The 14,493-nt window shown below is 33.4% G+C and overlaps 1 protein-coding gene across 1 annotated transcript; it reads right to left on the bottom strand.

The window, feature by feature from the left end:
* Positions 1-2,701: 2,701 nt before the first annotated feature.
* LOC105327087 (uncharacterized) lies at positions 2,702-14,248 on the bottom strand. The gene is made up of 6 exons (XM_034481286.2): positions 14,031-14,248; positions 12,452-12,595; positions 11,617-11,720; positions 8,403-8,456; positions 7,752-7,965; positions 2,702-4,671 (listed from the first exon to the last, which is right to left on the bottom strand). The coding sequence occupies exons 1-6, from the start codon at positions 14,102-14,104 to the stop codon at positions 4,509-4,511; spliced, it is 753 nt and encodes a 250-aa protein (XP_034337177.1). The 5' UTR covers positions 14,105-14,248; the 3' UTR covers positions 2,702-4,508.
* Between the last annotated feature and the right edge of the window lie 245 nt (positions 14,249-14,493).

The following is a 14,493-nucleotide window of genomic DNA, read 5'->3' as shown; positions in this document are numbered from 1 at the left end:
TACTCATGCATTCATACACAAACAGTTACTTCCCTTAGATCATATAAATATACTACACCAATGATTAAACAAAAAGTATCGCTGTATTTTGATGAACGATGTTTTCTCCTTTAGCGGATCATTTTCTCCATTACCGAATCACGTGATATACAGCTGATTATTTTTTGTTAGGGACAGTGTCGAAATATTTTTTTTTAAGTTTAAATATGCTTTAAAGCATGAATAAGAAAAATGGAAAGGCTAATATTTTTTTTCATTTTGAGTTAAGTGTTCATTCTATTGAAAACGATCGACAATTCATGAAAAAATAACAATGAATTCAATGGTAAAAAAATGACTGCATGATTTGTAAACTTTGATCATTTAGTTTTTAGTCATTGTAAGTCATCAATATTGTTAATTTTATGAGATACGTGTATATGAACATCTTTTCATGAAATTACAAAGAATTATACAATGGCATGTAAATGGATCGAGAAAAAACCGAAATACGACATGTACGAGGGTTTGCCAAGACATAGACAAGTGACTTTATTCAGTTCATAGAACTCACAGAATGATGAAGTTTGTGTCGCAACGGGTTTAAGTTATTTGAATTGAAATTATGTGTCGACATTGATTGTATTAGATTGGGTTTTTATAACATATATGTACTACATCATAAATTTTTAATGCGCCGCAACGACAGTTAAAAAATAAATAAATAAACATATAGAAACTTGAAGAATATCGTGAGGAAAATAACTCATCGAATAAAAAAAATTTAAAAAAAAAAATGAAGAAAAAAAATGAATTTAAATTTCTGAATATTATTTATTCAAAAAAAATTAGCCATTCCGAATTTTTAAAGATTTTTTTAGCAAGTACGTTTGAAAGGTTAAGTTTGAATATATACACACGGTAACTAATTATAAAAAAGGTTTTAAAAGATCTATATAGAAACATATCCAAGGGCGATTTTAAAAAACGAAGAAACCTCCACCGACAGAAATGGAAGAAGAAATACCGGGAAGACAGACGTTTTGAATCGGCGATCATTTGTACTATAAAATATTTTTTAAAAAATCTAGAAATGTATAGTGAATGACCGAATGTGCAAACTGGATGTGTTCAAGGAAAATAAATATTTTCCATGACCTGTACATGTATGGAATCAGCGATCGATTGTACTTATGAAATATTAAAACAAAAATAAAAAAGTATAGTGAATCTGCAAACTAGATCCATGTTCAAGGAAAATAATATTTTTAGGAAATAAACTACTAAATGACATCGAATACGAATAACTTTAATTTGTAAGGCATGGGTTTTTAAATCAATAAATATCCGTATTAATACAGGGAATTGGGGAAACCAAAATATGGTTGAAATTATAATCGAATGGAAAAATGTTTTAGAAAATGGGAATGAGATGTGTTTTTAAAATCTTTTATTGTTGTTTCTGGGTTTTTTTTATTGAAGCAGATGTGCAAATAATCGTAGCGGTATCAATTAATTTTGACATAATCCCTCCATGATCCCCGCATCTCGGTGATTCGTTATTGGAACCCTGACTACCCACAACATTATTGCTAATATAATTATTCTCTGATTAAGAAAATGTTTGACGCTTTCAGTGCTTGTAGGCAGATAATTTTATTAAACATCCGTACCAAATATGCTTACATACAACGAGCCGTTCACATCAAAGCTTAACCGAAAAGTGAAAGTTGTCAGCTGCAGGCATGCTTTTTGTCTGCGTCTTCAAAAAGCTTGTTCATGTTTGTTTAGAAATTACGACATAAAACGAGATAAAATTTAATAATTTCATGATAAATTATCAAAACAAGAGTAACTCTACATGACAGGATATGTTAAGTTAAGTATTGAAACTTTAATAGAAAAATACAGAATTGTTTATCTGAAAGTGATTCGTTAACGGAGACGATTCGTTAAAGGCAACCTCACTGTATATCATATACATTAAATTAGGCAATATTATTTTATATATTTAATAGCTTGTAAAAGCCACAACTACTATCTAATTTTACCCCAAGGAGAGAAATACATTTTAAAAGGATTGTTTAGAGGAAAAAATTAAAATCCATTTCAAGATGGCAGGGTGGGTGGGGTTGGTTGAATGTCAGCACTTACATTGACATGACTTGGCAGACAGTGTCTTGACGATGTGCCCTATACTATAGCTGAAATACCTTTGACTCGTGTAGCATTACAGCAGTCAGTTCAAACTTATCACTTAATCTTAATAGTTTCCAGTTAACCTGTCACTGCACACACTTCTCGATCCTTGCATGACTTTTTGATAGCAATGAAGAAATCTGTACCAAGTCTAGCAATTACATCGTCTACAATTAGTTGTCTGGTAGATGGCCAGATGGACTGGATACAGAATTCATGTAAAGAGCCTTTGTAAGAAATTGCATTTCCAATACATATGTCTGGGCAAACGTTTTCCTGGGAGAGTGCATGGTACAAACATTTATATGCAGTAATCAGCCCACGATTCAATACAGAATCCAAATCATGCTACGCTGCGACGCATGATCCTCTTTTAAAGATAACAGTTTCATCATATCAATATACTTGTACATGTTTGATAAGGTGATTTCAAAACAAGCTAGGGTAATTAAAAAGTCAATGTAATGGCATTATTAGATAAGCCTTTCTTAACATAATTTAAAAAAATAATCTGCAAATAATATACCATATCAAATCTTTATTAACTCAACATTGATACAGATATAAGGGCAAGACTCTGTACAAAAGAAATACAAATAAGTTGGAGTTTAAACATAACTATTATAACAAATTACAGTAATACATGTCTCCTCAGAGATCATAACAATAACTTAGTAATAAGTAAATATCTTGTATTGATCTAAATTGTTCTTATCATTGCAAGCCACAGATTTTGTGTTCATTCCACAAAGAATGACACAAAACACAACACCTTATGATGCAATGCACTGTCCCTTAATCATCAGATCCAAAAACTAAGCAATGAATTGTCCTACATTGTGAAGAATTCGGCAAGCCTGAGGGATTGTACTGTCAGAGTTCTAGTCCATTCATATACAGCCCCACTGATTTAAAAATTCTAATTTCCCTGAGATTTATTCTCTCTCTCTCTCTCTCTCTCTCTCTCTCTCTCTCATCATATACACACAGTGTATATAATTTTACACATAAATACCGTATATGTACCCCAGTAATTTTAAATAGAAGTCCCCTTGCAGACTCAACTAGTATGCATCTACTAGTTTTTCTATAATCTCAATTCATTATGAAAAATCTTGTCAATATCTACAGAAGAAACAACAATTTTTCTTAATGACAAAAACTGCATTCCACAGATTGTAAGGCATTACACTTTCATGCACTAGTACATACATGAATATGCAGTTCTGAAAACAATTGTTTGAAATGTGAAAATGTTTATGTAGCCCAAATATCAACAAATATAACACGTCAGCATGATTAAATATGATATCATATAACATTGATAAAAGAATGAAGAGTTAGTAAAAATAAAATAAAAAAAAAACACACACAAAAACACTATGGATATCTATCCACAAAGACTTTAATATGTGGGTTGTAAGACTGAGTGTGCTAAGTATTTTGTAACCAGAAATCTTTACTTTGTAGGAGAATTTTAAATCCCCCTATTGTATTGTGAAACCCAGTGCACTTGAATCTTGTTTTCAAGGATAATACGATTTTGACTTAAAATGCAATAAAACACAACTACAGTAATATAATAAATAAATCAGACTATTTACATAATTGTTTTGTCAATCTCAATAATGGTAAACTCTTGATTAATTTGAAAAGATCAAAGGAGCTATAATGAACTGAACATTACAATTATTTTTTTTTTAGAATCAATAAATGCATTTGATATTAAAAAAGAAGAAAAAAAACACACAAAGTGAAACAGTATCTACCAGTAAAAAAAGAAAAAAATGTACATGATGAATGTAGGTTTACCTGTTGTTAATAAATTATAAAATCATTGTTTCATCTCAGAAATACTGGTACTCAACTGTCCATATATATATATATATCTAAATTCTTTACACATTCTATATCACTAAAATAAATCACATGAAACATGTATCGTAAGCTTTTTTCAAATCTGTTTTGTTAGAACAAAGAATGTTTAATTTTATCATGTTCTTACATAGTCACAAAATAGTTTCTGCAATCAATAGAAAAACATTCATTTGGTGTTTAAAGAAACAGCTTTCTGTGCAAATTGTGCATCCCATTCGCGAAAACTTTCTTGAGCAAAATCCTAGCATATACACAATAGAAAAATATAATGGAATTTTCGACACTGCTGTTAGTGGTTATTTACCAAACATACCAGTACTACGGATATGAACTGGTTGGACAATTTTAATATCAAAATCACCATAAATGGAATGATGGATCACTAAACAGCTTCACTGAAAGACTTGACCATAATTTAACACTTCAGTCCTGAGATATTCCTGTGTCAGTGATCAGGTTTCCTCTGCAGCAAGCTGGACCCGCTCAGTCTCCTCAGTGTGGGACAACTTGCTCCCTTTCTTGGTTTTTTCAATGGGAGAGGTGTGGAAAGCTACCCTCTCTCCTATCTCGCTATCTCTCATATTAATGCTCTTCCTTCCTTTTTGATTCCTTACCCTGAAAAAATTAAGTTCACACTTGCACGATGATCTAAAGTTATACAAGAGGCCCAGGGGCCATATCGCTCACCTGAGCAACAATTGCCTTAATTCTGATCAAGTTAGCATAACAGTATCAAAATATCTTGACAACTAAGTACAGTAGATCTTACTAGAAAAAAATTGAAAATCTGCCAATTTTTATCCACCTTTTTTGGGGGGTAAATACCAAGCCCCTTTTGTTGTTGTACCTGTAAGAAGATTTTTCTCTATTCCTATATAAACCCCCCCCCCCCCCCCCCCCATTTCGTGGCCCCACTTTTCGTTATGGAATCATGGTTTCATCAAACTTAAATCTGCATAACCTGTGCTTTCACACTAAGTACTGAGTTTAGGACCGAAAACTTTCACAGAATATTTTTAAAGATTTTCTCTATATATTCCTATGTAAAAATTCAAACCGCCATCACGGCCCCGCCCTACCACTAAGGACTGTGATTTTGCAAACTTGAATTTACACTACCCAAGGATGCCTCTACACAAGTTTTAGCTGCAATAATGTAGCACTCTCCGATTTTTTATATCTGATGTTTACTGGAGAGGGCTACTATTTCACAGGATCTCCGTAATGGTGCAAAATTAATTTTTTAATGCGGCTGACTTTGGTCTGAAAAAATCGATTTTATATTTGACTTCCTTTAGATAAAATGATTTTTTTAATTCAGGTTGAACAAATTAACCGTATATAAATCAAAACCAGATAAAACACATCAGCATGTTTACAGTCGTCTTTTTCAGCAGCCATGACAGTTCTCGCATGATTTAATGGGATGTACGCTTGGAGTTTTGATGGGCTTGATAACGTGAATGTCAGTGTAAGTAACCGATCTTACCTGGTTATTTCACTAAAACATCATTTAAGGAAATGGTATATAATGGAAAATTCATATTTACCGCGTTAATTATGTTTAAGATAGGGGAATTCCTATATTCAGTTCAAGATCCGCTCCTGAATTCTCATTGGCTGTCCAAAAATAAAACCGGTCAAGGTCAATAAACATGGCAGACAAATTCAACTTTCGTTGTTGACATACACAAAAAATAACCGATATATGGACTATACTTGATATTTTTGGATTAATTTATGCCATAGACATCTACAACGTTTGAGTTCAGGTAAGAAATGCAAATGTTATTGTCATTTATAAACGATTTGAGACGAAATCGTTGCGGGAGTGAATCACTCCCACACTTGCACCATTACGGAGATCCTATGGAGGTGTAGCCCTCTCCCAAAAAAAACACAAAAAAATCGGGAGAGGGCTACATTATTGCAGCTAAACAAGTTTAAGCTTTTCTTGCCAAATAGTCTTTAAAAAGAAGATTTTTAAAGATTTTCTCTATATATTCCTATGTAAAAATTCATCCCCCATTGTGGCCTCACCCTACCCCTGGACTGTTATTTAAACAAACTTGAATCTATATGATCTGGGGGTGCTTCCACTCAAATTTGGGCTTTCCTGGCCTGATAGTTTTGAGAAAAAGATTTTTAAAGATTTTCTCTTTATATAAAAATTTATCCCCCATTGTAGCCCTGCCCTACCCCCCAGGGACCATGATTTGAACAAACTTGGATCTACACTACCTGAGGATGCTTCCATTTTAATTTGGGCTTTCCTGGCCTAATAGTTTTGAGAAAAAGATTTTTAAAGATTTTCTCTTTATATAAAAATTTATCCCCCATTGTAGCCCCGACCTACCCCCAGGGACCATGATTTGAACAAAATTAAATCTACACTACCTGATGATGCTTCCATTTTAATTTGGGCTTTCCTGGTCTAATAGTTTTGAGAAAAAGATTTTTAAAGATTTTCTCTTTATATAAAAATTTATCCCCCATTGTAGCCCCGCCCTACCCCCAGGGACCATGATTTGAACAAAATTAAATCTACACTACCTGATGATGCTTCCATTTTAATTTGAGCTTTCCTGGCCTAATAGTTTTTGAGAAAAAGATTTTTAAAAATTTTCTCTATATATTCCTATGTACAACTTGATCTTCCAATTGTGGCCCCACCCTACCCCCAGGGACCATGATTTGAACAAACTTGAATCTACACTACCTGAGGATGCTTCCATTTTAATTTGAGCTTTTCTGGCCAGATAGTTTTGAGAAGAAGATTTTAAAAGATTTTCTCTATATATTCCTATGTTAAACTTGATCTTCCAATTGTGGCCCCACCCTACCCCCAGGGACCATGATTTGAACAAACTTGAATCTACACTGTCTGAGGATGCTCCCATTTTAATTTGAGCTTTTCTGGCCTGATAGTTTTTGAGAAGAAGATTTTTAAAGATTTTCTCTATATATTCCTATGTAAAACTTGATCCCCCTATTGTGGCCCCTCCCTACCCCCGGGGACCATGATTTGAACAAACTTGAATCTACACTATCTGAGGATGCTCCCATTTTAATTTGAGCTTTTCTGGCCTGATAGTTTTTGAGAAGAAGTTTTTAAAAGATTTTCTCTATATATTCCTATGTAAAATTTGATCCCCCTCTTGTGGCCCCTCCCTACCCCCGGGGACCATGATTTGAACAAACTTGAATCTACACTACCTGAAGATGCCTCCACACAAGTTTAAGCTTTTCAGGCCTAATACTTTTTGAGAAGAAGATTTTTGAAAAATACCAACAAATTTTCAATAATTCTCAATTATCTCCCCTTTAAAGAGATTGTGGCCCTTCATTTGAACAAACTTGAATCCCCTTCACCTAGTGGTGCTTTGTGCCAAATTTGGTTGAAATCTGCCCAGTGGTTCTTGAGAAGAAGATGAAAATGTGAAAAGTTTACAACGACGACGCTCACTTTAGCCTTTGGCTCAGGTGAGCTAAAAATTCAGCTACATCAAAAAGTAGAAATAAGACTCTGATAACAGTCACCCATAATCCAGTGTAGCTTGGAAAAAATGAGTGCTCTAAGAAGAAAGGTTAAAAATATTTGGACATGCATACATGGAAGTTTCACTATTGAGTTATAGTTATTTTCAGTAGACATGTTTATTTCTTAATGCATACATCTATAACAGAAAGATTACCTCTTTTTCCTAACTGCAATTCCAATAAAGACAGCTATTACAACAAGAAATAGAACAGCACAAGCTATTCCAGCATATGCCCCCTGAGACAAGTTGATGCTGGATTCACTGTTTACTTGTTTACGAATGGGCGATGGTTCATGGAGGAATGGAGCCTCTTCATATGAAACAATGTTTCTAGGGTCCACTATAAAGTCCTCATGTTTGTTATCAACTGAAAAAGAGAACATTACATTAATATATTATAATACATGTAATGAACTATATGAAAAAATGCAAGGTACATTCAACTGCTTGTTACTAAATGTTAACTCTGGGAAATCATGTGACAGGACTGAAAGTCAATCATTTCATTGTTTCCATGGTGACAGTCAGCTCTATTGATATTTTGTAGTTGGCCATCATTTACGGTAGTTTGCAAAATGACAGTTAATACACTAAAATACTTAATTCAATAATACCCCTGGATGCTGCATGCATACTTTACGGATTACTCAGTGACAATTCACAGTAGTATACTTGACAGATTCACAGTAGTATACCTGACAGATTCACAGTAGTATACCTGACAGATTCACAGTAGTATACCTGACAGATTCAAAGTAGTATACCTGACAGATAGGTGTATACTGTATATATCCATTGCCTTACCTGCTGTAGTGTTCTCTATTATTCTTCTAAGTTGAGGATCAAGAGCAGTTTCGTCTGAAAAAAAACCCCAAGTAAATCAAATGAAACAAGAATAGAATTCCAGGGTCCCCCGCCGGTCAAGCAGTATACTAGTATACTGTATATTGGAATATTTTCAAACATTCAGGGCTGTTCCAGAATTAAATGTGTGGGGAGGTTGGGAGGAACATTTTTTTACCCCAACCACCCATTTTTTTTCTTCTATTTTTCCTGTCGCGAATATATCCAAAATACTACAATCTAAAAGAACTTGACCAAAGTATTAGCGGTATAAACATTTGGTATAAATTTAATAAAAATCCGTCAAAATTTGTAGGCATGAGAGCGCTTACAAGGTCACAAAGTCCGATAACTCCAACAAAAAGTATCGACCAATGCTAATTTTCGAACTTGACCAAGATAATAGTAGTATAAACATTTGGTATAAATTTAATGAAAATCGGTCAAAATTTGTAGGTATGAGAGCGCTTACAAGGTCAATTTTTTTTATAAAACGGAGTCGTTATTGTGGTCAAAGTCCCATAACTCCAACAAAAAGTATCGACCAATGCTGATTTTCGAACTTAACCAAGGTAATAGTAGTATAAACATTTGGTATAAATTTAATGAAAATCCATCAAAATTTGTAGGTATGAGAGCGCTTACAAGGTCAATTTTTGGATAAAACAGAGTCATTTTTGTGATCAAAGTCCTATAACTCCAAGAAAAAGTATCGACCAATGCTGATTTTCGAACTTGACCAAAGTATTAGTGGTATAAACATTTGGTATAAATTTAATGAAAATCGGTCAAAATTTGTAGGCATGAGAGCGCTTACAAAAAAGTGTGACGGACGGACACACGGACGCACGGACGCACGGACACACGGACACACGGACACACGGACGCACGGACGGACGCCCGGCATTTCTATGTCCCCGCACCGCGTTGCGGCGGGGGACAACAACAAGCTAGTTTTAAAACAGCTACTAAGATATTGTAAACTTTGGAGAATATGTGTTTTCTTCACTATTTACTTCAGCTGAAAGATCAGAAATGTATACCTGACACAAAGTTGTTGAACATTACTAACAAAAGTACTTACTGATACAAGTGTTGTTGTGTGTTACCAATTGACACTAGTGTTTTTGTGGTTTACTTACTGACACAAGTGTTGTTGTGCATTACTTACTGACACAAGTGTTGCTGTGTGTTACCTATTGACATTAGTATTGTTGTATGTTACTTATTGACACTAGTGTTGTTGGGTGTTACCTATTGACACAAGTGTTGTTGTGTGTTACCTAATGACACTAGTGTTGTTGGGTGTTACTTATTGACACAAGTGTTGTTGTGTGTTACCTAATGACACTAGTATTGTTGGGTGTTACTTATTGACACAAGTGTTGTTGTGTGTTACTAACTGACACAAGTGTTGTTCTGTGTATTACTGACATAAGTGTTGTTGTTTGTAACTTATTGACACAAGTGTTGCTGTGTGTTACCTAATGACCCAGGTGTTGTTTGGTGTTACTTATCAGGTCTAGGCAACCTCCGTTTTTGGAGGATAGCTCAATTTCAAGATGGCTGCTGATTTTTACCATATATGGAAAGTCACTTTGCATTGTGGGTGAAATTATCATCCATTTTTGGAGGGCAGCATGGGTATATTTCAAAGGCTTCGTACATATCTTTCATGAAAAAATGCAAGCACCAGACCATATGGGAAATAAAGTTAAGGAAATAAACTAATGATTGTATGCGGCGATTTGAAATTCTATGTATAGTATTTTCACAATATGCTTTGAAAGTGTGTACTTCCTGTGTTCAGTTTTACAAATTAAATAGACTATTTACATCTGTTTCATTTAATCGAAATCACAAAATAGTGATGTTTATTCCTCATTAAAACATTAATGACTTCATTCACGTTTAGAGACACATAATAGATATCTTGATCTGCTATATTGTACATGTTCAAAGTAAATGTTTGCATATACCTTAGGAACTTTGTAGCTCTTATTCTAATTAATTCACATGTTATTAAGTATCATTTAAATTTAATCCCCTTCACACAAAAAGACATTGTTAAATCTTATTAATCAAAATGATACCATTTATAGATATCAATTATCCTGAATATTGAAAAAAAATGTGAGAGTCTTCACATGAAATATTTTCTTTAAAATCAGCCCTGCAATTATTTAAACTTAAATATTATCAATAAATATAATTATTAATAGCTAAATAAGGTGATATGTTTATTGTCTAATAATTATATTTTATTCATAGTTAACTCCCTTTGTAAAAACAGAGTTAATTGCCCTTCATCTGAAAAGATCCACCAGGGGGCGCAAACATCTATCCTCCAATTTTGGAGGATAAAATGTTGTTGTGCATTACTTACTGACACAAGAGTTGCTGTGTGTTACCTATTGACATTAGTATTGTTGTATGTTACTTATTGAAACTAGTATTGTTGTGTGTTACTTACTGACACATGTGTTGCTGTGTGTTACCTATTGACACAAGTGTTGTTCTGTGTATTACTGATACAAGTGTTGTTGGGTGTTACATATTGACACAAGTGTAATTGTGTGTTACTTACTGACACAAGTGTTATTGTGTGTTACTTACTGACACAAGTGTTGTTTTATGTTACCAATTGACACTAGTGTTGTTGCGGTTTACTTACTGACACAAGTGTTGCTGTGTGTTACTTACTGACACAAGTGTTGTTGTGCATTACTTACTGACACAAGTGTTGTTGGGTGTTACTTATTGACACAAGTGTTGTTGGGTGTAAATTATTGACAAAAGTGTTATTGTGCGTTACCTATTGACACAAACGTTGTTCTGTGTATAACTGACACAAGTGTTGTTGTGTGTTACCTACCAGCACAACACAATTATAAGTTGTTGTGTGTTACTTATTGACACAAGTGCTGTTATGTGTATTACTGACACAAGTGTTGTTGTGTGTTACCTATTGACACAAGTGTTGTTCTGTGCATTACTGACACAAGTGTTGTTGGGTGTTACTTACTGACACTAGTGTTGTTGGGTGTTACTTATTGACACTAGTGTTGTTGTGTGCATTACTGACACAAGTGTTGTTGGGTGTTTCCAAATGACACTAGTGTTGTTTGGTGAAACTTACTGATTTTATTTACTAATTTTATTGTTTGTTACTTACTGACACAAGTGTTGTTGGGTGTTTTCACAAAGCCTTCACAGCAGTCTGTTGTTTTGTAGTAAAATATTTTTGTTGTGTTTAATTCCTTTTTACAGTATGTTTTTCTGTAAAAACAAAAGTCAAAGTAATATTCAGTATACATGGTGTAGCAGCAAGACGCGTACCAAGAGCAAAAAAAAACCTCATCTGAATTTGATTAAATCAAAATGAACACTTTGATATTTATTTTTAAACTGACATTTGGTGATTTGGAAATTTAGTGATTGAGTTTAAAATGCTTGATCATTTTTATTTCTCTAAAGCTGTCTTTACTCTATCAAGGCTATCAATTCCTATCTTTGATAATTGTTTACTTGTAAAACACAGTATGCAATCAAGGTCTGTTGACCAGTGACAGGCTGTTTGATTAGACTCCTCCAATCAACCCTTAAATACCTGAATTTAATATAAGAATTGTGATATAAAGTGTTCTATAACCATGTTTGGGCTCTGATCCTATAAAGCAACAATGCTATGGTTATAACAATGGACATGGATAATGAAAGACTGAGGTATACTGATTTTAAACTGACTGGGGTCTGGAGAAGATCATTGATTTGCTGTATACAGGACTATATGACAGAATGATTGGTGGTGTTGTATTGACACTGTGTAATCTGATTCACATCCTTTGAAGTCAAAGTTTTAGATGTACAAAATATCATTTTCCACTATCATACTAAAATATCAGATAATTATCTTACTGAAACAGGAACTTCTGAACATTACAAGTCGGGAGTTTATTGAAGGACAGTCGTGTGTTTATATCAACATGAACCCCGGTCAATGCACTAACCTGTACATGGTACAGTAGGATATACTGAACCAGCCACAGCTGGTTTTGATTTTCTCTGTACATGGAACGGTCACAATGTCAATCCCACGTCGACCCTTCACGTACACACACCAATTCTCACCTTCACTTTTCTTTTCCTCATCACTAAAATAGAAATCATTTGGTTAGAGATTATACAAGGATTTTTTCAAGATCAAAGTCAAAATGCTTATTTCTACACCTTTTATTTTTCAACTATTGTTACAGTACAATTTGTATGTATTTTCATTGTCGCTAACCTCACTAGTGCCTAAACAGTGTACATCTTCTGACACTTAATCTTATCACTTATCTTTTTTTTTATGATTACCAAGATGTGCAAGCAATAAAACTATGCTACTGAACACTTGAACTGGCCTATTTTAGACCATAGTATTATTGCAAAATATTGTTTTACTGAACAATAAACAAATTTTGAGTTTTAGTCATTAACAACAATATTGAAAATTTTACAAGTAAATGTATCCTCACCAAACAAGTTTTTGCTGTAAAAGTTTCTTTTGTTAAATAATGCAGCTGGGAAATCAAACTTTAAAAATACTCAAAAGATTATCATATGAGCTTGTCAATGATGACATATGGAGATCGCAAATTCAACAAAAATTAAGGTAGGAATGGTGAAGGAACTTGGTGTCTTTAGAAGATCATTTTTATCAAAAGAGAAAGTAAGATTGAAAAATATTTCAGATGATTCAACTTTTCTTTATAAAATAAACTTGCATTTTTGCTTTTTATTGCCATGTCATGTGCAACAAAGGGTTTTAAAATATTTCAATTAAATGTTACTTGTTTGGAGGTTAAGTCTGTACAGAATTTAAACATTTTACAAACAGATGATTTTCTTTAAAATGAGTTTGTTTTAAAAAAGGACTGACACACAAAAGATAAGACCATGCAAAATACAAAATATTTAACCCTTATTCTGGTACTATTAGAAAATAGATTCAGCTTCACGTAATGAAGTTAATGTTATGTTTGTAAACGGGATGATTAGTATGCCTTACAGGATTGTTAAGCTCTACATTCCTACTGCATCCTGTGTCATTGAGCTTTGATCCGATGAGGTAACATCTCTTATACAGTAAATCACATGTTCCCTTAAGTTGAGCCTCCATCTCCTGCTTATTTATGACAAAGTCGTCACATTGTATATGGGTTTTTTTTAATTATTTAAAGAAAAAAATTTATAATATGATTTCATATTTAATCACATACAAGTACATCATATCTTTTAAAATTACAACACTACATGCGGAAACTCTATCAACACCTGTTGTCCTATGAGAAAATACCTATAGGCCTATAGCACTATATTGAAAATTACTGTCGTAACAAACTTGTACAACCACAATATATTGCAGCCGTTATAATATCCCACTATCCACCGATGAAAAGAAATGTCACGTCGCACTTAACACACCGACAGATAAAAAAGTCAGAACAAGACTTTTGTTCTTACATTAGCTATTCATGAATATGTGAATTCTACAAACATGAGTGTTATTTCAACAATTAAAAACAATATGCCCGTCATTCTTACCATAAAACAGTTGATGTACACAATAAAGTTAGTGACACGTAGAAGATTATTTCAGTGTATGATGTCCGCTTCATTTTCTTTCTCAATCTTCAATTAGAAAAGTTTCCGTAGACTTTGGACCTATGATGTCCTATCACTTTCTATCCTTAGTGTTTACATTCTGCGTTGAAATCATGTGACCTTTAAGGCAGAATCATGCAAACGTTTTATTTACAACATACTTCATTGGAAAGAGTGCACAAACGCTAGAGTGATTCAGACTGCTATACTATTAAAGGAAAAATACCGTAACACATCCCGAAAAAAAAGTTCCTCATTCAAAATACTTTATGGTTTTTTTATTTACATAATTAATCTTGTTACACAGTGTTTTATTTCTCAGTTTTTAGCGTCTTAAAATCTTCATGCATGGTGATTTGATTTTTTGTGAAAATTTATTTTTGCAATATTTCAGCAAATTATT

This window comes from Magallana gigas, chromosome 3, assembly GCF_963853765.1.
Source record: "Magallana gigas chromosome 3, xbMagGiga1.1, whole genome shotgun sequence".
In the NCBI taxonomy this organism is placed as follows: domain Eukaryota; kingdom Metazoa; phylum Mollusca; class Bivalvia; order Ostreida; family Ostreidae; genus Magallana; species Magallana gigas.
The sequence above is the reverse complement of the archived record's forward strand: the minus strand, read 5'-3'. Positions and strand labels throughout refer to the sequence as shown.

What these genes read in the sequence shown, in the direction of transcription:
- LOC105327087 (XM_034481286.2), bottom strand. Translation starts at nt 14,104, where the DNA reads ATGAAGCGGACATCATACACTGAAATAATCTTCTACGTGTCACTAACT. An exon ending in TCCTACTGTACCATGTACAG is followed by an intron (nt 11,721 to 12,451) that starts GTTAGTGCATTG and finishes TTGTTTTTACAG; the next exon opens with AAAAACATACTGTAAAAAGG. An exon ending in ACCCAACAACACTTGTGTCA is followed by an intron (nt 8,457 to 11,616) that starts GTAAGTAACAAA and finishes GTTTTTTTTCAG; the next exon opens with ACGAAACTGCTCTTGATCCT.